The following is a 25,651-nucleotide window of genomic DNA, read 5'->3' as shown; positions in this document are numbered from 1 at the left end:
AGTCCCAACTCAGGATTAGTGAGGGGTTTCAGTCTAGTCCAGTTAAATTAAAAGTGTGTGTGTGTGTGTGTGGGGGGGGGGGGGCTGTGGGTTTAAGTCATCTTTGAGGAGGTGGCTCTTAATCTTCCACGAGAGAAACTCTCCAGAGATTCACAGAACAAAGGATGCTTCCCACTAGATAATAAGGAGATGGAGGAGGCCAGATTGGGAATGGAAGGAGCTCAGGGAAATTGTATACAGGTGCATCAATGTAGTCCTGCAGGGATCCTCCTCCACCAGGGGGTGGCTGGACCACATCAAAGCAGACCCTCAGCAGAACGGCGGGTCCCCTAAACCTCCTGAACGAACCAGGATCCTATAAAAAGAGCCTTTCCTTGCACATGTTTGTGTAAGCAACTAAACTCTCTCTCTCTCTTTTCTTTTTCTGGCTGAAGATTTCAGTTTGAATTGTGTTCCCGGTTCCAATGTAAAACCGCGAGAGTCGTGCCCGCTCGTTACGTCCGTGCAGTTCTTCGTGTGCACTTGGAGTCTCCGAGCGCAGCCATAGGAATTACTTTGCGCGGCTGACGTCAGGAATACCTCACCAAGCAGCAGCGGCGGTGGGCAGGGAGCTGCTTCTGCCGAGGAGAAGGAGGAGGATATGAGGAGCAATCGTGGAAGAGGAGTCAGTCCGACCTTGTCTGGCTGCTCGCGCGTAAACGCTGCGAAAAGAGTTGGCGGCGTCTGAAGCCACTTCGGGCGCGCACAACTTTGGCCCTCATTCATGTTTTTTTGGGGGGTGGGATTCGCAACACATCCACGTCTAGGTGATGTGCACAGGAATACATCAGCACTACTCCAACCTCTTCCGCATATTGGATTTCAATGCAAAGAGAAGGTCGCCAACGTCCCTCTGAGGATTCGGGAAATGCAAATTGCTGCTGACGCGGACTCTGTTTTATCTTTTTTTCCGTAACTTTTAAAAGGTTTTTTTTATTTTTTATCCTAAAGGATTTTGATCAACTCGCGAAAGCATTTTGGCTCCATGTGCATGAATACTCGTTGCATTGCACGTATTAGGAACGGTTAAGCCTGCGCGTTGTACAGCGCACACATTCGGGCACAATGCGTCTGATTTGAACCCCTCCGCCTGTACGAAGTGCCAACATTCACATCCAGCCGGCATGGCGAACGAGTGCAATCGCAACATTGTGGAGAAGTACATCTGCCATAAACTCTCCAAACGGGGCTACGTGTTTGGATTTGACGACGTCCGAGATGAAGATGCCGCCGGTGGCTGCTTAATAGTTGTCCCGCCGCCGACTCTGGTCCGCCGGTGCCGTGAATCCGGCACCGGGCCCGACAGCGAGAACGAGACCGTCCCCCACCTCTGCAAACGGCTCCCCCAGTCCGAGCCCACCGCCGCCATCCACCGGGTCCTGCGCGAGGCTGGGGACGAACTCGAGAGAATGTACCAGCCGGACTTCACGGAGATGTCGCGCCAGCTGTATCTCACCTCCACCACGGCGCAGAGGAGGTTCGCCGAGGTGATAGACGAACTGTTTCGGGACGGGGTGAATTGGGGCCGGATTATCGCGTTCTTCGAGTTCGGGGGCACGGTGTGCGCGGAGTGCGCCGCCAAGCACGAGATGACCTCGCAGGTGGACAACATCGCCGAGTGGATGACGGAGTATTTAAATGGACCTCTGAACAACTGGATACAAGATAACGGGGGATGGGTAGGTCTGATTCCGTGTAGTTGAGCGCTTTGCAGTTGTGCTGTGCCACGGGGGCGCGCAGGTCCTCCTCGTGACGTATCAATCGACATGCGCTCCCACTGAGTATACACGTTTAATTAGACCAACACGGGCATGCTGGTGACTGTGACCTAATAGAACACAATATGACGTCTATCGGTGGAGAAGAAAAAAAAATCTATTTCTCTAGATGTCCCTCAATGCATGTAGACAGGGACGGCCTGCCTTGTGGCGCTGCTCTGATTGGAGGTTCATAGGTGGCTGTTAAACCTATCGGACCAATCAGACCGCGTGCTCTGTCACACCTCCTGACGCTCTGCATAAATCCCGCCCTGTCGACAGGAGAGACCGTGGTAGCCACGCAGATGGGGCAGTGTGTGTGTGGGGGGGGGGCAGATGGGTACCGAGCCGGTCGCAACTGTATACAATGCATCGTGGTATATTGAACTTGGTGGTGACTTTATCAGCATGCACCCCCACGCAGAGCTCTGCCCTGCAACGTGCTCCGGAAGTGGCAGCAGGTTGGAGGAGGAGGCCAGACGCCTGGTCAGCAAACTGAAGACTATTGCACTAATGCCGTTGGGCCTCTGGGCATGGCTGGACAGGGCTCAGCTATATCGAAGCCATTGTTACTGCACGACACACACACACACACACGTTATGTACTTACACGTGTAGCCTACACAAAAAGTTACAACAATTCTCCTGGAGCGCATGTGGCCTTCTCTCCTGCCGTCATTAAACCAACCTATACCACAAATTAGCCCCTAATTAGTAGAGGTGCATAACATTTGTGCAGCTTGGTTATCTTAGCCGGAAGGTGTCAGAATTGAAGGGGGGGGGGGGGGGGTCATCAATGATTCATATTGAACATTTCATCTCAAAGGGAAGGGCCATTTAGCATTCCCCTCGAGTGTGCCTTGCCCCTGGAGGTGGCAGGTTGTGCCTCATATCAAAGGCGGGCAACTGAGGGCGGGCCCTCCAGGAGCTGCAGCTGCTGTGTTTAACATACAGTCCTCTGTGCATGTAGGTTGGAACTCTTTTGTCTCCCTTTCTTTCTTTTAAGACCTTTTTTTTTTTTTAGACCTGCGTCTTGAAGCCGGCGCAAACCGGGCTGCCAGAGATGCCGGCTTCGAGGTCTCTGGAGCCTGTGGCCGCTGTGCAATAATGTAGGTCATCATCGTCGGTCTTCCAGCTGGGCGGAGATGTCTGTGTCTCTGCTGCTCTGCATCCACTGGAGAGACAGAGAGTACTGCCTTTTAATCCACAGGATTATTCAGGATTATATGAAAGCGCACGTTCCCACTTTGGTGGATTTCTGCTCTCAGCGCCGAGGAAACTATATCCAAAATACTTTGGCTCAAAGTCGGCTCTAAATCAATTTAATGCAACGTGCACACACTTGGAGCTTGTGAGTTTACACCTGGGATGTTTTTGGGCTTCAGCAGAGACGGATAAGAATCTGACAGTGATGTTGATTTATATAATCTTTTGAATGCCTGTCGGGTGGGGGATTTCCTGAGGCGTGTGCATTTCAGTTATAACCTGACGTCCAATAACTGACACTCTAGAGAGCTTTGCCTGTGCTCCACATAGCGACTGTGGATTCCAGCTTCTCCTTTTTTATTGTTCGACTCGGGTCTGAAATCTTGAAAAGTCCCTGTGTGTTGCAACAAGGTGGTTGTCCCATGTCGGTTGCAGCCATGCTCTTATATCCTGAGGAGCCGTGGGATGTTTCTTGGGCAACTTGATTTGGTTCTGCTGTCCCTCTGAATTATGCATCCGCACCCCAAGTTGTTGAGATTTCATCTCAGACGTTTCCCCTGAGTGGGCTCAGGGCGGTAGCTGGGATTTTAGAAATACTGAGATAATGTGTCCCATGGTCTGGAAATATTTCCCTTTCTCTGTGAGAGTGATGAATACACATATTTACAAAAAAATGCTGGAATCAACAATAAAAAAACAACCATGTGAGCCTTTAAAATATTTGCAGTTGCTAAATCGGAAAGAAACTAGGACATGACCTCCAGTGACCTCTGTTTGGAGGTGATGTGGTAGTGTGAACAATCTCTGTGAGCTATATGCTAAATGCTAAATGTATATATATATTAGAATATATATATATATATATATTCTAATCTGCTCAACCGTTTGTTGTTTGTTTTGCTAAATGTTTCCATTCAGTTCGGGGTCACACATTTTCAAGGTCATTATGGGTCAACGTGTTCATCTCATCTTCCAGGTGCTTTCGGCTCCGTCAGGGTACAGATTACAACGACGAGAGTGTTCTTTCTCTTAATTGGGTTTACACCGCCCTGAACTAACAATGAAGACAGAATAAACATAGTTATGTGTAATTTTAGCCGGGTTGTGTTTGTTGTCAGTTACACTGTCCATTGTGTAATTGTATGCGAGAGGTGGGTCTTGTGTTTTTTCCCCCACCCTCAAATCAAAGGTGGGGGCTAATCCAGCTACTATACTGACATTTTGACAGGTGAGAGTGGTGTGGAAACGGCCTTCTATCAGCAACCCTCTGTTTCCTGTTGTTTTGGAGACAATTTGAGTCCAAAACATTGGTGCCCACTAATCTTTGTTGAGTCTGGGCATCACCGGCCGTGAGTCAAACACACCTCTTAGTGAAAACCGTCTTCCTTTTAGACATAACAAAGTGGTTACTGTAGTTGCAAAAAAAAAAAAAAACCCAGCTGAGGGTGAAATAGCTCCCAATCTGCACTGATTACTTCTCACACTCCGGGTCATAAAACCACCGTCCTTCCATTGTCCTCAACGCTCAGTTTTCCCACCACCTGTATAAATTCCCTCTTTTGTGGCGGCAGAAATTGCACCCATCAGCGGATGATTGCTCTCGGGCTGCGGGCCCTCACCCACGCCTGGTGCGCCTGTTTATTTACGGGGTCCGCTCTGTAAACGCAGAGTGTTCGAACAAAGTGGAAGACGGTGTCCCACTTCTCAAACGGCGTGCTTGACCTCAGACATTTTGAATAGCGGGGGCAGGTTGGGGGGGGGGGGGGGATGCAGCGAGACAGGCTCCAACAGAAAAACAGCAGTTTCACATCAGTGGCGAGCGGCTCCAGGTATGACGTGGAGAGATGACTTTCTTTGGTCCGAACTGATACAGGTCAACGACTATTGGATGGATTGCCGTGATATTATGTATATAGACATTCATGGCCCCCAGAGGATTCACCCCAAAATTGAACACCCGCAAAACCCACCACATCCCCATCAGGTGTACGTTGTATTCACGGCTGTCGAGCAGAGCGTTGGTGCGCTGACACGTTGCGCTCTGCGGTTGGCCCTGTGGAGCTAGCGTGGCATCTTCTTTTCATGTGGAAGACACGACAAAGGCGATAAATCACCTGAAAGCTTTTTTTGAAGTCTCCATGAGCGGGATCAGGTGTCTGAAGAATGCTCGAATCCAGGTGGCCCGTGTGTGTGTGTGTGAGTGCTGTTGGTGGTTGAATGTGAAGCCATGAAAAGAAAAGTGTGTGTGTGTGTGTGTTGGAGACAATGTCAGTTGGCTTGGGTTGGCTTGGGTTGGGCCCACCCTGTGGGGGGTTCCCAGAAAGCAACCTGCTAGTTGACGGGTTGGACTCGCATGTTGCTGCGGTGTTTGCGGGCATCTGGCTCCCCCCCCCCCCCTCCCTCTCCTCTCCTGTTGAGGCTGAGTGGATCTGGGAAAGCGAGGAAGTCATTAATCTCTATATAGGTGACATGGCGGCAGAGTAGGGGAGGAATACAAGACAAAATAAAACCCATTAAAAAGAAAGGGAGGCACACCCACAGCACAGCAGAAAAACAGGAGTGAGATCTCACTTACATCCAATTTGTGTCTCCTAGATGCAACTTCAATGCGTTAAACACGAGCCATCCGTTCAGAGCCAGAACTCTCCTCTTTTCAGTCTGCGTGCCGTCACAGTCCGTCGGTTTTCTTTTCTTTCTTTCTTTTTTTATTTTTTTTTACCATCTGTTAATTTGTAGTTGTTCATCAGTCTGGCCTCACATAATTAGAGTGTGGAACGAACTGCGCTTTCTTGTTTCTAGCAATCAGACGGAAGGGAATACACAATTACTCATGCAAATAGCATGTAGGTCTTTTTTTTCTTCTCCTTCCTCTCAACATTTCCAAAACAAAGAAACTAAATCATTTCACTGCTGGAGAAACAAATCGTGTCTGGCTGAGACTCGGACGACGACGTTCTCTCTTGATGTGAACTCTCAGCTCAGTAGCGGAGGCTGTTCACCACAAAAGGGCTCAGTGTGGCTCAATGTACCCCCTTTTTGCCGCGCCATCTGCCACTGTGTTTACGCCCGTCGGCCCGGCAACTGTAGGCTACTTGAAACATTTCCTGAAGTCGCAGGCAGCTCCGAGCTGTAACTCTCTGAATTAGTCCGACATGAATACTTTCTTTCTGGAACAGGCCTGAAGTCTCTCTGCTGTCCGGGTCTCTGAGACCCCCAAAGCAACAAAAACCTTTGTTCCAAATGTTCAGTCCCGTCTGGTCGGAGATCACTGGTGTCTCAACTCCTGCCTGAATGAACCATGACTGGCTGTCTCTGTGCCTGCTCTCTGTGCACCTCATTATATTGTTGTCCCGTTCCTTCTTGTTTATTTGTTCAACATGTCTCCATGACAAACTGATAGATTTTTGACTATTTTGTTGTTGCCATTTTCACCAAACAACTATTGTCACACAGCAATGCCCTGCTTCTCATATCCGCCTCCAGCCTCTCACCACCACATAGAATCACAGACATGTGGGTTTTGTTGCAGCTGGATACGCAGCGATGAATAATTCAGATATTTATTCCAAAGTTGAACTGCAATTTTATTTATTTTTTCTGACAACAAGAGCGAGTCGAGCCCTCAAACATCAGACACGTTGTCATTTTAATTACAGAAAAGGCTGTTAGCGTGAAGACTGTCTCGCTGCAGCTCAAATTCACGTAGCTTTTTCTTTACGTTGACTGGAACGTAAGGTCAGACATTGAGTTTGATCTCTTTCATCTTGACGTGACGCTGCTTGCTTTTATGATACGTTCACGCCATCTTTGCCATTCCGCACATGGCGAGGGCACGCCAGCGACGTGCACCTTTTGTTGTCAACGGAAACGGTTTAGCGCATAAATACAGATATCATAGTTTTTTTGGTACATTCCTGGAATATATATCTGGTGCTTTGTGAGGGCTGAGTCCTGACCTCACTCCCCCCCCCCCCCCAGAGAGAGCCTCCACCCCGTCCTGTGTGCTTATTTCTGGGCCTCCTCAGAAGAGGCACAGGAATGTCTGCAGCAGCGACTGTGAATAAATAATGGAGGCGACCTGGGTGTTCCTCTCCTGAGTGGCCGGTGAAGGGTGTGTGCGGCTTTCTGTTGTCGGCCGATCACGTCCGCCGAGCAGGCTTCATTCAGGAACCACTGGAGGCCATTTGCACACTGACGTGTTCGGTTTATGTTTTGTTTTTACAGGGATTCGATGTTTGGGAATTAAGCCACTTGATTGTTTTTTTGCTTTTTTAAAATCATTTTGCTCAAATCAGTAATCACCTCAAACCTGCCGTCTTCCGGTTTCACGAGGGACACGTGCCTGAGCTGGTTAAGAGCACCAGTATCCCAGTCAGAAAACACACTGATGAATAATATATAGAGCAGCAGATAAACTCACACAGTAAATGGATGTCCCTCGAGTAGAACCCCAAAGGCTGTCTGCTGCGCTCCAGTCGAGAGACTACCTCTTCTTTTTTCCCCCTCATCCTCTTTCTCCCTCTATGCTTCTCTCTCACTCCACCACCGGAGACACACTCGTTAACACACGTGCCCGATCGCTGCAATAAACAACACACGTACACCCGGAGACCTGGCATCCGGTGTCTGGTAACGTTCTAGATCCCTGAACAATGCATCGGACATGCGAGAGGCCTCTAAATATGGAAGCGTTGCCATCGCTGCTCCCTGTGTGGTCCTTTTTAATTGCCATGTTGTTAGACATAAATCGCCGCCCCGTACGCCTCCGTGCTGTCGTCGTGTTCACATCACAAAGTCGCCCGGCCGATCTGCATGGAGAATTACAAAAAAACTCCCAGTGAAACATCCAGAAGGCAGATAAAAGAGTTTTTCCACCTTTCCTGTCGTGGGGGGAGCCGGATAATGAGGAGCCCACTGAGACCCCAGTTGACTTTGCCACCGGGCGCACAGAATATCCATATAGGGCAAGGTTAAACGCTTCCTCTCATTGTCTGGTTACTAGGTATTTTTGGGACAAACCCCCAAAAGGGTTTTAATATAGGGATTTGATCTTCTCAATTAATTTCCAGCGCCGCAGTAGCCGTTACTGATTGCAATGCAGCTGGGAGAGTCGACTAGTTATTCCTTGTTCAGCCAGACGGAGCCTGTTGCATGCATAGCGTAAACTAGCGAATAAACATCTCTCTTGTTCTGCCTGTTTTGTGATATACGTGCCTAAAATGTGCCTAATATTTCTAGGCTGAAATAATATCGGCATTATAATTATTATAACTATGAGGATTTTTTTAGTTGCCAATTTTGTGGTGCCCGACGCAGTGCGTTATGGGAGCGGCGGCGCTGGTAGTAGTGTATAGCATGCCGCACAAACAACAATGCAACAGTCAGAGCTCGCGCAAGAAGGTGGAACGTAAGGGAGATACCATTTCCAAAACTTGTAAGGGGTAAATACTAGTTTGTGAAAGACCCAGAGAAACACAAATATCCGACGAAGCAAAATCTCGGACGTTTTTGGAATCCCTGCCGGACGCATTTTTTCGGTCTCAAAAAGAGGACGTCTGGTCACCCTAGCATAGCGTAACCTAGCATAGCATAACCTAGCATAGGTTTAATAGTTAAAAGGTCAGTTTCATCGCCAACACAAGACCCCTTTCACAGTTTTCCTTCCCAATACAGAACGTAAACACAGAGGTTGGAGGAACATCGGAAAGAAACATTGGTGTTTTTTGTTTTATGTTCTGCTGATGATGATAAATACATTTGTATTCACCTCCATTGAGGACACGGTTGTAAAGTAGTGACGCCCGATGTTTGGTCCGACTCGCTGCCATTTCAATATTGACACCTTTTAGCTACGTGCACACTAGTGAGAGTAATATCGGCATTCTTGTGGTTCCGTTTTGGTCTCCACCAGCGGCCGAGGGAAATATCCGTCTCTTTAGCTGTGAAATGCTACGGTCTGCTGTCGCTAAAAAAGTGACCAAGATAAGAGGGGTGAGACGGAACCAGAACCAAGGTGCGTGTGGTGCAGCCAAAACAATGAGCTAACGGAGGCTAACATGGCCCATGACCCTTCACATTCCAGTCATGTGATCGATTGTTAACGTAAAAATAAGAAGGACTGTTGCAGCGTTACAGCTTTACAACTGTGGCCAGATACCAACGGGAGCAAATGGGAACATAGGTTTTGTTTGGGGTTTTGGTGGCTTGCCCCTTTAAGGTCTATAGAGTTAATAAACGCACACACGAGCCAGCAAACACAGAAGCGGATGTGCTGTTGCAAATCAATTATTTGCTGTCCATGAAATGGCTGTGTGCACACTCCCACACATTTGCATACACATGTATGCTATCGCACATCAGCGAGTACACACAGAAGCGGATGTGGTCGTGTGAATCAATAATGCTGTGTTGTCACAGTGACATGTGAGCCATGGCAGGGCGCAGATGGCCCCGGGGTGCCTGGCTTCCTGTTAGCGGTGCCATTCAGCCTCAACACACACACACACACGCACACGCACACGCACACACCCCACTACCATCTCCGCTGGGATTTCCCGGTTCAACTATCCACAGCAAACTGGCCATTAACAACTAGCATGCCATTATTGGCTCTTCTCTAAAATGTGCATGCCCTCCTAAACAAACAGAAAAGACAACCGCCAGATGACAGTAAATGGATTTCTCTGCCTCGTCCGCGGAGATCTGGGGTGAATAATCCCCCGTACCCCCTCCCCAATGTATTATATCTGTATATTTGACAGCAGAGCAAATAGCCCACAGGAAATCGGATCCGTTTCACTGAACTCTGTGTGAGGTCAGCCATCGCTCTGATATCACTTCGCGGGTATTGATCGCGCATTTCCGATGGAATCTCGAAACAAAGACTCAATTAACACGGGGAACTCGTGGCTGGAGACGTCAGGTAGTTTATACATGAAAGGGCCGTGCTGAAAGTCATGCCGTTCCGGGGGGGGGGGTGGGGAGGGTATCTGTGGAAAGACCTCGCCGAGACATTCTCACACTTTTAAAGCGACCTTCCGCCGTGTGTGTGTGTGTGTGTGTGTGTGCAACCGAGAGCTTTCGCTCCAGGCGAAGCTCCCGCAGCACCGCCCCGTTGGCAGTCACCTTTGATGGCGACTGATTGGGTTTGAAGAGCGGAGGAAATGATTGACTCCTGGCGTTTGGAAGATAAAAGCGTAGCCGAGGGAAAGTCGCTGGCTTCTGCTAGCGAGCGTTTCAGGGCAGCGAGGGATCAGCACTCACGAAACTCCACGCCCTCCCCAACTCTCGAGGCTCCCGGACCTCCGACCAGAACCCCGCGGTTTTTCAGAGGGCTACGTTTGCACGCCACTTCCGACGGGGTTATCCCGCCGGCGGGGGCTTACTCGGTATCGCGGTGGCGTTATATTACATCAATCCCACTGGGTGTACTCTGAAGATGTGCTGCCTTTAATTGGTTGCTGGGCTGTCATTACCACTTTAAATAATGACAGGTACTTCAAGGAAAACAGGGAGGATTGAAAACGGGACGACAGACAGTGATTCCTTTTCTTCTCGGGTATTTTGTTGAGCATTTGTTTTTGTATTTTCTTTTTGTGCTTTAAACCCGTGTTCTAAGGATGTCGTCATCTTGTGACTTATGTCGGAGAACATTTTGTTTCATGATGCCTGGATCCAGTTGTCAGGCGCCTCATAGAGGAGTGTTAAGTGTGACATGTCGGCAAATCTAACCACCAGAAGTTTAATTAAACTCAGCAAATTGCCCTATGAACGTGCTTTATTTATCTTTCACAGTTTGTGGGACTCGGTGGTGAAAGAGCTGTAAAAGAAGAAAGAGCCCAATGCATATGTATTTTCTTGAGTTTAATCAAATATACTATATGTAAATGACCTTTGACTATCACTTTGCCAAATAATCAGCCAGTTTTGCAAACTCATTTTCTGATACCACCCAATCTCAGAGCCCTTGACCTTCAATGTCTCCGGATTTGAATTAATGCCACATTCCTGCACTCCAGGGAGGACAGCGGGTTGAAAATATTCTCTTGTACGGCTGGACTTCACAAGGTGTCTTTGATCAGGAGGTGAGGCTAACAGGATTGAAGAGGAGGAGGAAGTGAGACGGAACGGCGAGCCAACGGAGGAGGCTCATGAAGCCGTGAACAGGCAGTCCAGGCCTCCTTGCAGCCACGTGTGCTGCAGCCAGGTCCAGACTGCTGAGGTAACCGCTGTAAAAACGAAAAGTATGGTTGGCAAAGATCAGGCCACCGAGGTAGAAAGACCAAAGCAAAATGGAGCTCGCAGAGCAAATGGTTTTGTTTTAATTGGAGTTCATGCTGTTAAGGAAGAGGTGGAGGAGTCGGAGTAGATTAGCTCACTCCATCGAGATTTATAGAGCAATCTTGGATAAAGTCATCTGACTCAACAGTCATCTGATTCTCAGCTGATCCATCTGCTGACTGAGAAAGTAGAGGAGTGTAGTCGTGAAACGCCCATACGGGCATTACATAGCACAAAATACAAATTTACAAAATACAAATTTACAACCTCTATTGTGGCACGCGGGCCTCATTAGCTTTTCACACATTTTCACACCTTCAGTGTCACAATAGGAAACTTGTTATCATCCATCGGTATGCTGTGTGTGTGTGTGTGTGTGTGTGTGTGCTGTGGTCTCTGCATACAAGTCAGGAAAGGTCACAGCGCTCCGAGTGAACTAACCTGCTCAAGATAGTTCAAACAATCGGTAATTTGAACGCACGATGCTCAACACCGCCGTCTCCAAGGTCTCCGGGAGTCACATTGAACTCGGACTAAAGGAAGGATTAAAGGCCAGGGACAGAGGTCGCGTCCGCCTCGGCTCTCAGCTGCTTCAATCGGCTTTAAATGCATTTCTCTACCACTGAAAAGGGTTTAACTTATACTTCATTACATAATGCGGTAAAGTGGGCAGTGTAGTCATGTTCCCTGTCGACTTTGTTTTACTTCAAGGTTCCTTCCCTCTCATATCAGGCCTCTCGGGCACACACAGTGGAGTTGTTTGTTTCCACACATCAATGCATTCCACTCATTCCTCTCCCCCTGGAAGAAAATCTGCTGGTTGCCGGAGAGAGGTCAATGAACTTTTCCCCGGCATTCCCGGCTCGAAAAGGGGAACGGGGGTTTAAAAAAAGGTTTTTACTGAGCCAGGAGCGCCGGGGTTCATTCTGAGATTGCGGCTGACACAACTCATACTGTGGATACATGCTCGGATGTCTCAGGCGGAAGTTAAATTGTGCAAGAATATGTCTTACGCCCCCCCCCCCCCCTCCCTCGCTCTGTGTTTCAAAATGACCTCATGCTCCATGCAGGGTAAGTTTTGTCACGCATTGCACAATGTGATCCCTCAGCCCTGTGGGGAAGCTGCTGTCCTTCCCATATGCAGTTTTGCTTTGGCACATTATTTTTTTGTAAGATTTGGAAGTATTCAGACAACCCTGTGACTATAATAATTTATAAACAAAGTCCCGCATTCAAAATCTAACTTCAAGGCCCTGAGAAGATTATTTTTTTCTCAACCCACGAGATCAGTTTTGTTTCACTGAGATTCTCTTCTCTGACTCTGAGGTGGGCGGGGTGATGTCACATATTCATAGATTTTTGGAATATTTGAATCAAGATAATGCCGTGACAGTCGAGAGGGGGATTGTTTTTGTTGTTACTGTCAATCAAATCGTATCAAGCGACCACCACACGGTCCTGACGGAGCACATCAGCTTTATAGACTCCACAACATGCTTCCAGTGGCATTAAGTCGGAGTTTAAACAAAATGTGCTTAAAGTAGAAAAAGTACAACTATTATCATGTGTTCCCTGTGACTTATATATTATTTATTTATGACATTATTAGATTGTCAATAATCTATCAGTAGCATTATATTGTTGTAGCTGGTCAAAGTGAAGGTCATCTACTTTATTTTTATTTTTTTACAGCAAACGTAGGGGTCGGCCCCCCTCACAAACATGTTTAAATAACCTTTTATAAGACGGCATACCGATATGTTGTTAATTGTTAACAACCCGGAGACATCTGAAACATAACGAGAAGCCTCACCGACACACTACACACTTTTTAATGTTTATAAAATCTAACTGAAAAGTAACTGCAGCTGTTAGATACTTGTTTGTGGAGTAGAGTACATGTTCTAAATACTATGAAAATACAACCACTGGCTGTGGATGTCTTCACTTTGACTTTGACTTTGAAGGAAGCTTCGTCGCGGTTCGGCTCCTCTCCTCCTCTCCTCTTCCCTTCAAAGGTGTTCCTCAGGGAGCGGCGCCTCAAACGGATGATTGTTTTCTCTGACATTATCGGACATCTGAGATCCTCGATCTGCTCCGCGTGGCGTGCCCCGTCCCGGACTGTGGCCTCTCTCATTTACATGGGTGTACACGGAGAACGCGACCTGAACCTGAAACCCGGCCCTGTGCGCTCCAATCACGTAAACCGCTCCGATATCTTGTTGCCAAAACTTGACAAGCTTTCATTTAGCGGGCCCGGCTTTACAAGACGTCTCCTGTATGAAAGGGGAGCCTGTGAGAGGCGCCGGGCGTCTGGCTTTGATGTTCTGATACTTTCTCCTCTGCCGGCATGTTCAACTCTCGATTAGACGATATTACACTCCATTCCTTTGGCACCGCTTCCTAATTACAGAGGCAACTTGGGATTTCATCAAAGGGAAAACTTGGCGGCTTTTCCTGAACATAAAATGTGCACATTTGTTACAGTTTGCTTTTTCCTCGACTTGGAGTTACACTTTAGGAGTCAGTTAATGGTCCAAAACAATTCTCTTAGTTACAATGTTTACCCAACTGTAGCTCTCCACTGCTGCTCCCCTCCCTTTCTCCACGGTATTAATATGACTACATGTTTGGCTTGCCTCTCGTTTTCTCCTAGTTACCCCCACAGAGTTCGTGACTTCACCATACTTGGCTCTACCACAGAGAAGCCATAGTCTCAAGCCAGACAGTGATGTCATCCCACAGCATCTGGCACAGGAAGTGACTTCACACTCAGTGAACCGTCGAGCTATTTTCTCTGTTTTTACAAAGACTCCGTCAGTCGCTGCTGCCCGAAAGCACCTTCTGAACACCAGGGTTGTGTTACGTCAGGGCTCGGCACGAGAAAACCACGACGGAACCGAATGAATTCATTTCTCGGGGCGAGTTCGGAACAACCGGCCACATGGAGCGTGCCGCAGACGGCCATCCCACAAATCCCATTCATTACCCCGTGTACAGTAGTCGCTTCTGGCTTCGGTCATTCGGTCTATTTTGAGCTGCGCTGCATTTGGGACTGTGGTTGTGTGGTCTTCAGGGGTCAGGGGTCAGGGGATGTGACTTTTAGGGCTTGAAGCAGCGTGCCGCCCCCCTCCGTCACAGGAAATGAGCCTCTCCCATGGGCTCAGTTTGTCACAGGAGAAGCAAAAGGGCCACCTGGTTCCCACGGTCTCTATCAGAGGTTTCTATCTGAACCAATCAGGCAGAGCTGCTCGGCTGTGGGGGGGGGGGGGGGGGGGGCTCTCACGCTCCCTTGTTTTGCCAAAAATAAGCTATACTCCGGTTCCTGAAGCGGATTGCAAGCTGTTTGAAAGGTGAACGTTTCATCTCTGTGTTTAATCTTTAACCCAAGCTGCAGTGACATGAAGAATGCCGTTGTTGTTGTTGTTGTTGTTGTTTTCCCCCCGCTGAGTGCTTCTGTGTGTTTTTAAATGCCCACAGATACGACATGTATTCTCCAGGTGGCTCTTTATCCTTCATACGTGTATTCTAAAATGCAAAACTCTAACAAAACCACTCATGGAGGTCGAGAGTTTCACGCAATTACCTCTGAATAAGCGCCACAGTTCTTCGGGCTGCACGTGCTTTTCTGGAGCCACAACCGCGTCACCGGGGCAGCCGATGTAGTGCGCGTGGCTTCCTCGGAGGAAACACGGAGCCATTAGACCGTCAAGTGCCAGACATCCCGTCTTTACTGGAAAGCCACTCGAGCAAGGTTTAATGCACTCAAAACACACCGGCCTCAAAACAAGTGTGGGTGATGACTCAGCGGCACCTTTTCCACTCTCTCCTCTGCTCTCGCACGTCACCGGTGGCCTTTTAAACGGGCCGAGCGGCACAGATGTGAGTTGTTTCATTAGATTGGTGAGTTGTTTTATTACATTGGGCAGCCCTGAGCCCGGGGGCTCAGATAAGGCCTGATATTTATAGCGGCACAGAAGTTATTCAACTTGGACTATTGTCACTTCCTCCTCCGCTGAGGGGCAGGATGGGCAGACCTCCCCTTTCAGCTTCATTGTCTCTATTTATAGGAAGCCATTGTGCCACGCTTTGGGAACTGTGGAGAATTTCTGGATCAATTGTTCATGTTGAGAAAAAGGTTTCAAGGTCGAAATCTGAGGACTCGCTTGTTTTCTAGAATGAAAGAAACGCGCTGACTAAGAGAGGCGGTCTGATTTACTGTGAGGGGAAAGGATCGTCTCCCTCGGCTTTGATGTCTCTTCGCTGCATGCGGAAGTGAACGATTGTAAGTGATACACCCCGAGCCTCGGTGAGGTGTGCAGATAGAGCGGGAGTGCAGGAGGAGAGCAAACGCAGTGTGCATCCATCCACTCGTCCTCACCTCTCCGAGCCTGCAAGGTCACCTTCATTCATGTTGAATCAAAGCGGTTGAATATAAATCGATGGTCTCTTCGACAATACAGGGCCTGTAAAGATTATATCACTGCTCAGTCAAGGTGAAGTAAATATATATCGGAAGTGTTTGTTTGCTATCCAGAAGAAAATGAGACGCCGCTGCACAAATTGGACGGTTTACCTCCGGTGGTGGTCCTCCTCCTCCTCCTCCTCCTCCTCCTCGATGTGATGAAAATCAAGTTTACCGAAGCGTTCTCCATCTTCAAAGCAACCAAAGTGTGTAAAGTTTCAGTCCTTATTTGTCTGGCTGGCTGCCGTCACGAGGAGCGTGGGTGATTTACTGGAGATCACGTTTCATGTTCCACCGGAGCGAGCTCGCTCCCACGAGAGAGCGAGCTGTTTGGTAAACACACACGAGCTGCTGCTGCTGCCCACGTTAATCTGAATTTATATATATGAGCCTTTAGGGTAGCATCCAACGTCAGACCGGCTTCTCCCTTTATGGTTGGGTCCAAACAAAGTACCTCGCCAAAAGTTTTCCCCATTTCCTTTGTTTCAAGTCAGGATTCACCTCCAGCTCTCTTCTTGCAGACAGACTGATATTACTCTGCATTTCCATTGTGTGGACATTTTAAAGATCCTTAATTCACTCGGTGGATTCACAGGATGATTTAAAAGGCTTGGTATTGTTAGACGTGTCAATGTTAAGTGTTGTGGCGCTTAATTCGCCGGCAATTTTACATCATATAAAATCAGTTTAACCAGATTGATTTCAATGTCTGTTAGTCAGAAATTGTACCGCTTGGTTTTATGGTATTTCATGGTTTAGAAGTCTTCGTGATCTCTTCTACGATGGTCACAGAGGTGGGTCAATGTACCCTGAGCTGTTAGCTCTCTGTGTAACTTAAAAATACATTATGAGATGATTTACCATACGTTCGATTAGGGCCGCATTAGATTTTATTATAATCTATTATCTGCTGATTTGATTTTCTAGATTATTTGGTCAATGTATGTTAGATATTGCCCATTACCACATGATCCCAAAGCTCAAGTCATCATCATAAACATCAGAAAATTGCTAATATAAACCCAACGATATGGCATCTTAAATAAAAAATCCTGGAACCTGAAACTATTCAGTGTTTAGAAAAATGCAAAAAAGCAATAGTTGCCAGTATGCTAATTCTCTTTCTGGTGAAGAGTTAGAGCAGAAGATCAATAGCACTTGTTTGTCCGTAAGCTAGAAATGATTAAATACGAGTCAACAGCCAGAAGCCATTGAGCATATTTTAGCATAAAGACTGGAAACCAGAGGAGCCAGTGAGCTTGGCTGTCGTCCGAAAGGGAACACAACTGCCTCACGACATCAGGCTGCATACATTTAGGTTTCATTTTAGTCCGATCCACAAAAACTGTCTGTGCTGATCGGGCATATTTCCTAGATTTGTGCAGTTTGTCATCACTTGGCTGCCACGTTGTTGTTTGCAGTATTGCAGTATTGTCCCAGTGCAGTGAAGGGCTCAGCGTCCTCGGCTCCGAGCTGCATGGCGGTGCTGACACAAGGGGATTCACCGGGTAATGAGTATTGCAAAAAAAACTCCTCTGTCATCTCATTTTTGCCAGACCAGTCGATAGCCTGACCTTGTGGCCCGACCAGAGGTTGTTGTCCTGACACCTATTGTGTGCCGAGAGGAGTTTTTTTCTTTCCTTTTTGCATCCGGGTATACGCATTAAATATTAATACATCCGCATGAAAGGGATATCAGCGTATATTTGGATCAAAACAGATCAATTACAAAGGCATTACATGAATGCCTTCCTTGCATTTTTTTTCTTCTATCTCCCATTACTCTGTCGGATCCTGAAATGGGAGTTTTGTTTGACTTTAATTAGGGGCAGAGAAATGTGCAAAAAGCTCATTAGAAAATCAAAGAGGGGCAGCTGCAGCGTATGCAATATTATACGTATGTTACAATGCGATCGCTCAGGAAATAAACAGAGCGCGGGGAGGTGCTCGGTGTAGAGGTGAACATAGCAGCAAAGGCACAACAGGCACTTTAATTACAACTTGAACTTTCACCCACATCCCTTTCTCGCAGTCTCTGTCCGCCCGCAATTACCCACAGAAACATCCCAAAAAAAAGAGATGATTGCCTAATCATTTCTCTGTGTTGGCAAAGCCGTGTTTTTTTTTTAACGGAGCTAGCCAAGCACACAAGATGACTCATTATCCTCCACACAAGTCGGAGGGGGATCATTCCCGTAAGCAAGGGGATACCCAAAGGAACTGGCAAAGGTTTGGCATTTCCTGTTACTCTTACGCTAGCGTCGGGCCATCCGAGGAAGACATCAGGGCGAGAGCTCTTTGTGTTCGCGAGAAAAGACACTGAGCAAAAACTCTAAAGGTCTAAATCATGTGAAAAACAAATCAGAGGTCGTGACAGGCGCTCTCCCGCTGGTGGGAAAAGCAAATCATGTGTGAAGCTTCCAGCCAGGGTAACCATGACACTGTAGCAGCACGTATTCCTCTCCATGGCCGAGGACCGGATCCTCTCAAGTCTGACTCCTCTCTGGATGTCTCTCCCAGGGGTTCATTGTGTGCAGTAAAAAAGAAGACAGTGTGTAAACCTGGCTTGGCTTTTTTCCCATTGGATACTTTACTTCTGTAGGGTGACCTTTTATAAAGCCATTGATCCCAGAAAAATGAATACTGTGGAGAACTGCAGCCTGGACTTCATTTCCCAGATGCATACCATGCTGTCGGTGGCAGATGGTTTGCTGCAGAAGAGTTTTTTGGGGTTATAGTCTTTTGTGGATGTAATGAATGCAGAGGTTTGTCCTTTCCTGTCCCTGCAAACTTTCTGTTTCACTTTGCCAGCTGCCGATACTTGTGTATATTCAAAAGAATCACATGTTTCACAATGACAGCCCATATAAAAAAAAAAAGAATGAGGGAGAGGAAGGGAAAGTAATAGAAAGCCCCAAGGTTGTGTTTTCCACCCTCCTCACATGGTTTTGACCGCACTGCTTGCTAACGTGTGGGTGAATAAGTTCCAGGAGCATGCCTCAGTCTCATGATATCCACCTGACTCCCTCCCTCCCTCCCTCCCTCCCGCAGCTCTCCCCTGGGTCAGTCTAGAGTTATCACCACCAATGTCCTTGTGGGATTCTTTTAAACATCCATCACCGCTCTCATGAACCTCTTACCGTAATTGGCCCACTGCCGTTCCAGACTTAAAGCTAATGCCGGTCGTCTGGGACATATCGAGGACACGCATCATGGGTTTGCCATGTTGTTGGGCCTATAGCTGTCGGCCAGTCACATGCTCATGCTGCTGGTTTATGTTGAAGCCTCAGCACACTGTTGTTTTCCTGGAGTCGGTGAGGGGGGGAAACAGACGGAGGCAGTGTTTTTGCCAGCTGACACATTCCCCTCCGCTGGAGGTCTGACTGAAGAGCTTGTTCTCGATTAAATACCTGAATCCTGAAGAGGAGGGAGGGAGAGAGGGATGGGAGCATTGCTGAAAGACAGTGCTTGTTCACACTAGAATGAAGCCACCTGACATTTTGTTCTCCATTTCCAGCTAGCGGCATGGCGAGGGATGGCAATGTCAGTTGGCCCACGACCACATCAAGTGTTTCCCATTAATTACCTCGACTCAGGCAGCCCGCCAAAGTCTATTTTGTCCTGCCATTACGAAACAAAAATAGTTTTACCCTTCACAGCGGTGCAAAGCGACCGGCTCCAGTTCGGCTTAGAAAGTGAAAGTGTTTCGCAGCGCCGGCCAGGAAACATGAAACTAGGTATAATGCATCTTTTTCAAGAGGTGTGATTGGTTAATTAAACAAAGAAAAAGTAGCTCACATGTTGTATAAAAAGACATGGATATCGCCAGCCGGCGCAGCTTTCGATCTTAATCCAAGAGCCGTTGGGAACACCCCTCAGTGTTATATAATGGACAGAGAAATCAATAGACATAATCATCGTGTTGTGTCTCTATTCATTACTATTTTATGTAATGAGCATCAAGTAACATACAAAATGTTTGAAAACACACTATTTAGAAAGTAGCTTATTCACATCCTGATGATTATAATATGAATTGACGTGAGTTTACGGACCATTATGCCGTCTAGTAATTAATCAGTTTGATATTAAAAAACGAGGCGAATGGCTGATCTTTCAGAAGTCTCTGTGATTGATGGCCAGTCTTTATAATTTGCAGCATTTAAATCCAAACCAGCGAGCACTGTTGCATCTTTAATGAGATTGACAACAACATTATCTCTGCACGATCTAGTATGTAGCGTTCCATTAACTCACCTGTCACTCAGCGTCTGGAGAATATTTCTCCTTTCTCTCCTGGTCTTTCCACCTTGTTCTCCTCTATGTAATAGTCTTAACCCTCTCAACATTTCTTCTTTCCACTCAGCTTGTCACCCTTGCCTTGAGAATAACGCATATCTTCACCAGGTTGAGGAAAGTCTGAGAAAACATCATCTTAATTTGTTTGTAAAAGGAATACAGCCCCTACTGTCACCTCGAAGCTAACATTTGTGGTTTTGTGTGAAATATCTCAGCTAATATTGGATTTAGTTTATTTTAGACATTTATTTTACTAACTTCAGAGACTTTTGCTGGAAAAGTAATGACTATCACCCTCAGTTTTACTTTGGGCTTGGTGCTACTTATTTAGCACATGCTAGCATGCTCACATTAGCATTTAACATGTTAGCATCACTATAGTGTGGCATGTTAGCACGCTCACATTAGCATTTAGCTCACAGCGCAGTGAGCTGCTGTCATGGCTGTCTGCTCTTAGTCTCGTTTTTAGCTCCGGATAATAAAGAAACACTCAGCTGCAACAAAGGAAATGTGCTCGACGATATTGGCGTCTGATAAGAGTGCAGTGTGTGTTTTGACACCAGAGGGCCTCGACTGGGAAGAAACTGCTGATGCTTCCTCCTCCGTGTCACACACTGGCCCCCGGCCTCAGGAATGCGACAGGACGTGAAGGGAGGCGAGCGGAACAGGAAATACTTCCCCCCCCCCCGACAGCACTTCAGAATGGGTGTCTTGTGTGGTTTTCTTAGGCCTGTTTTTGATAAAAGGAAAGCTCTATATTGAAATGTGAGACTTGAAAAAAGTCTATTGTGGCCCAGTTTCGCTTGTGGATCAAGGTCGGACAAAACGAGAGCATTCCAGTTAAAATTACCCAAAACATAATTACTGTATAAGTAAATTGAGTTAAATCGAGACCGATTAAAACATAATGATGATGGATTCCTGTGGGAACTGACACAGTAATGATGTGGTGAATTAAACTTAACAATTCACCATTGTTCACAGACAGGTTAAAGTTTCATCTAAAAACAAAGGCATCAAACGTACGGCCTCACAGCGCTGCTACTAATGTGGTTAACGTCAGAACAAAAGAGTTGATCTTCAATCGCAAACGTTGGATGGATCCTCTCTGAAAGATACTCCTTTCTGGTTGGGTGCAAGATAATCGTGTGTGTGTGTGAGTGTGTGTGTGTGTGAGTGTGTGTGTGTGAGTGTGTGTGTGTGTGTGTGCCACGACTTCCTGTCCAGCTGTTCCTGCTGTCACTGCTGGTGAGCAGATGTCTGTGTTTCCTCGTCCGGAGACGCCACAGCTGTGGTATTTGCTCCAAGGACCTTACATACACTCACACATCTTGGAATGGTAACATGCCTCTTTTTAAAACGCCGTAGCAGCAGAAAGCAGAGCGCCCTCTGAGTAACATGAATATATGCATGTGGGAGTGCTGCAAGCGCTCGTTCATGCGCTGAAAAACACACGGTTCTTTTGGGCGATTCCCATGTTTGTTTAGTGTGCGTTTCTGGGTGTGTTGTGTCTCTCTGCGTGCAGGGCGTTCGAGGTTGTGCGTCGGAGTGTTCGAGAGCAAGCGGGCGTTGATGGCTCCGCTTGCAGCAAGGCTGTCATAACTCTTTGTCCTCCCGTATATATTTGGCGGTCGTCCAGAAGGGGTTTGATCCCCCAAATGACCTCTACAGGTACTACGTCATTTAGATAAGTTTCGTTTTATTTGCTCGGATTTTACAAGACGCAAGAACCAATGGGATGACAGCCTTAGAGAGACACTCATCATCAACCACGCTCGCCGGAGGGGAAAACTATCGGCGCTACAATGTGCAACCGAAACACTATCAAAGTGCCCGTGGCGCCAAACATTATCCTAGATAAAGTCTGGAGCACCCTCTGTGCCTTCTGCTCAGATGATAACTAAATAAAAGAAGTTAGATAGACAAATTCAGTTGTTTTTTTCTTCACTATGTATAGTGCATCCCACCACAGAGCAGCTTTGACCTATTTCATGTTGTTTGCTAGCAGAAGCAAGTAAAAGGATTCCCACGAGACAAAGTCAATGGAGAGCCATTGCTCGTCTTCCACTGTGGCGTGGGCGCTCGGTCCCCATCGTAGACTGTATACAAGGAGGCCTCTATCTTTACCTTCGCATTGAAAATGCGGAAGGTAATGTTTTAATGGCCGTGTATTTATTTATTTCATTTATTTATTTATTTGTATGCGTGTTCCTCGCATAACAAAAAAAGTTTTTAACCGAATCGCATGAAATTTGGTGGGATGATTGGTTATTATCCGGGGACCATTTGATTACATTTTGGGATCGATCGGGTCAAAGGTCAAGGTCATGAAAAGGTCCAAATCTTCTTTTTACCATAGCACGGTCAATTTGTATCCAATTTGCATGCAACTAATGCCAACATGTTCATAATTCAATGCCCAATCTTGTGATATGCGAAGGTATGCGCTCTACCGAGTGCCCATTCTAGTTTATGGTGTTTTGGTTTTCTGGTAGACTCCACCCGTCAAAAAACCCAAATGATGCAAGAACACACTCGTAGGTAAACACACATCCTTCACCAGCCCAACTAACTGTCAGTCTTTCTCCTCCCTGTCTCCCTCCCAGGATGCCTTTGTGGAGCTGTATGACAGACGGAGGGACTCCCTCTTCAACTGCTCCTGGCCCTCCATGAAGATGGTCTTCGGTCTGGCAGCTCTCGGGGCCGCCAGCCTCACCATCGGAGCGTACCTTACGCAGAAGTGAACGCGCCCCTGTTCTACCAGCCTGACTTTGTTCTTCCTCCTCCTCCTTGTGCCTCTTCCTTTTTTCTTCCTCTCCCTTTTTTATATCGATGCCCCTGACCCCTCAGAGACAACCTTCAAACTCTTCTGAATCGTGCGCTCTTCAAAGCGCCCTCTCAGAAAACTCTCCCTCGCCCATTCCATGTCAAAACACACACAAATCAAAACAATGGAAGCAACCCGACGTCTTGAGAAGATCACAAAGATCAAGCGATCGCACTAAGCCGAGTGCGACCGAGGAGGAAGGGAGGTGGCATCGCTGGCATGCATCTATTATATTTTTAATTGGTTTGGTTCCGCCTGCTTCTGTACTAGTCATAGCATGAATGTTGAGTGTTAGTGTAGACGTTGCATGTGTCTGAGCTCATGCGGGACCCTCTATTAGGAGGCCTTGGCGATGGACAATGATGCCCCACGAGAGGAAGCGGCCACACGATCCACCCCTGCTTGTTAGGGTGAAGAAACCCCGTTTGAACGACGGACTCCAGTTACACCCCCCCCCCCCCTGCAGCCGCCCTTCAAAGGACTTCCTCCACAGAACAGCTGCTCCGAATGTATAATGGCAACAGCTCGCTCCAACCAGCTTCGCTGCTCAGACAGCTCCAGTGAGTCTGAACACACTCCTCCATGAGACCCTCACAGGCCTCTCCAGAGCCAGGCTGAGCTCTGCTGGGCTCCTTTTTTCTTTCCGCAGAGCTCGAAAGCTCCTGGATTTTCGCATCATGCCAAAATCCCCAAATTGTGTGTTTTTTTAAATCACAGGGGGAAAAAAAGAAAGGAGAATGGTGAAAATCACGCCGGAGAAGCCCCGTCGTTGCATGAAATATCAAATGTTGATGAATATATTGAGAGAAATGTCGAGCACAGCACAAAAGAGGGAGGTGAGAGGACTAGAACGCCTCTCGCAGAGGGAAGAGGCACATGAACATATACGGGCTGGGAAATGTGCGTTCCTCCGGCAGAGCGATGGGAACCAGAGCACTCCTCTGCAACAACAATAAATCACTCACCTTTCATGAAAAAAAGAAAAGACAAGAAGCACCGTCACTGTTCACATGTTAGCACCAAGCCACTCTTCACGGCTCTTTTCTATTTTCTACCAGCTGTGTCACTCGGCCCGTTTGGGCTCACCACGCTGACCCGGTCCACATGTGTCATCTCGTGCTGCTGGAATACACTCTGACAGAAGCCCCCCCCCCCCCCCATCCCGGTTTGGGACTGAAGCCAGTGCGTCCGGTGTGCTGGAACCGGAGATGCCCCCTTTCTCTCCGGTCCGCAAATGCATCCAGTCATTGATTTTGTTTTATTGATGTTTGTCTTGTGTTACAGTCTGATAGAACATTTCGAAGTGCTCGCTCGCTCCAAAATATTTTTGGTTTAGATTTTTTGGATAGTTGGTTATGGAAAAGTGATTTTTTTTCTTTCTTTCTTTCCTCTGTCATAAAAAAAATCGTCAACTTCTTTGTTGCATGTATGAAAGATAGTCTTCACACAACCGATATGTGTAACCATATTTATAACAGAGTAGGGTAGCATATAACAAAACGAATAACATCAAAGGAGTTTCTTTTTTTCTATTTATTGAGAGGTACCAGATCACAGATTTTTTAAACAGTACTTTGATGAAATTTGTATTGTTTTCACTTTTTTTCTATTCTAAGGAATCACACTGTAATTTCTTTTTTGCCCGGCTGCTATTATAACAAAGATGTTTCTTTTTCCTTTTTCTTTCCTTCTAAAGTGAACCTTAGTGTCGTATTAACGTCGGCTTAAGGCTGCTCTACTGTCCATTTTACTTTGACTTACAGCTTAAACTGCCACAGATTTACAGAGAGCTGGAAACCAAAGTTAACTTGTAATCTTTGAGAAAAAAAGAAAAAAAGAAAAGTAGCTAAAAGAAAGGAGAAGAAAAAGACACGTGGCTTCACATCACTGAGTTTGTTCAGTGAGGTTTTCTCTCTGTCTAGTGTTACTGTAATATATCAGCTATCCTTTAGTCAGCGTTGATAACTCAGTGCTTATCTGTAAAAAGACCTGCCAGACTTACACCTGGTCTCAGTCGTCACTATAAACCCGTTTGATCATTACAGCAGCTCACAGTGTGTGATATATTTCTAGTGGTGTGTGTGTGTGCACGCGGGCGCGTGTGTGTCAGAGGGAACCACGAGGTGATTTATGATGAGCAGGAGTAGGAACGGCTCAACAGCAATATACTGTCATTTTTTTATATTCTGTGTGCATATAAGAATGTAGGCGCCACGGTTGCTGTTCTGTTTTATGTCTATAATCACAAACTTGTAGCACTTAAAAAAATGGAGGAAAAAATGAAAAAAGTGAATTGTGTTTTATGTTTACTGCTATATCCACAATAAGATAGCGGGGTCATATTGTTCCTAATAAACCGGATTTCTCAAACAGCTGCAGTCTGCATGCTTTTTCTGCTTCTTTCTGCTTTTTAAAAACAATAAAACGATCCCATTGAGCGTGTCCGTCGACAGGAAGGCAGCAGGAGATGTCTCAGGCGGAGGGCATCAGGACCAGCCGTGCTCCTCTGATGCTCTCCTCCACAGCCGGGGCCTGAACGTGGAGCTGCGTCTCCTCGTGAAGGCCGGCTGCAGACATCAAAGCTGTCCCCAAACACACCGCACACGGCAGCCCCCCCTCCTCTGCTGCCGCGTGCCCTGCACTAAACACAAGTGCAAAAAGAAAAAAAACTCCAAATGCCCCGAGGCCAGGTTTTTGCACCCCCTACCCCATCTCTCCCCCCCTCCTCCTCCCCATCTCCCCTCTGTTCTGATCACACTCGTCTTCAAAGGCAACGGC

General features: G+C 47.0%; 1 protein-coding gene across 2 annotated transcripts; it reads left to right on the top strand.

The window, feature by feature from the left end:
- The first annotated feature begins 104 nt into the window (after positions 1-104).
- bcl2b (BCL2 apoptosis regulator b) lies at positions 105-25,245 on the top strand. Of its 2 annotated transcripts, XM_056421242.1 has the most exons (3): positions 105-1,718; positions 2,821-2,905; positions 22,653-22,727. In XM_056421242.1, the coding sequence occupies exons 1-2, from the start codon at positions 1,164-1,166 to the stop codon at positions 2,902-2,904; spliced, it is 639 nt and encodes a 212-aa protein (XP_056277217.1). In that variant the 5' UTR covers positions 105-1,163; the 3' UTR covers position 2,905; positions 22,653-22,727. The 2 variants fall into 2 exon arrangements, with proteins under 2 accessions (XP_056277217.1, XP_056277216.1); XM_056421241.1 differs by lacking the exon at positions 2,821-2,905 and having other exon boundaries at positions 114-1,718; positions 22,653-25,245.
- The last annotated feature ends 406 nt before the right edge of the window (positions 25,246-25,651 follow it).

The sequence above is a fragment of the Pseudoliparis swirei genome, chromosome 8 (assembly GCF_029220125.1).
Source record: "Pseudoliparis swirei isolate HS2019 ecotype Mariana Trench chromosome 8, NWPU_hadal_v1, whole genome shotgun sequence".
Lineage (NCBI taxonomy): Eukaryota > Metazoa > Chordata > Actinopteri > Perciformes > Liparidae > Pseudoliparis > Pseudoliparis swirei.
Note: the sequence above shows the minus strand (reverse complement) of the source record. Positions and strands in the feature narration are given on the sequence as shown.

What these genes read in the sequence shown, in the direction of transcription:
- bcl2b (XM_056421241.1), top strand. Translation starts at nt 1,164, where the DNA reads ATGGCGAACGAGTGCAATCGCAACATTGTGGAGAAGTACATCTGCCAT. An exon ending in TACAAGATAACGGGGGATGG is followed by an intron (nt 1,719 to 22,652) that starts GTAGGTCTGATT and finishes TCTCCCTCCCAG; the next exon opens with GATGCCTTTGTGGAGCTGTA.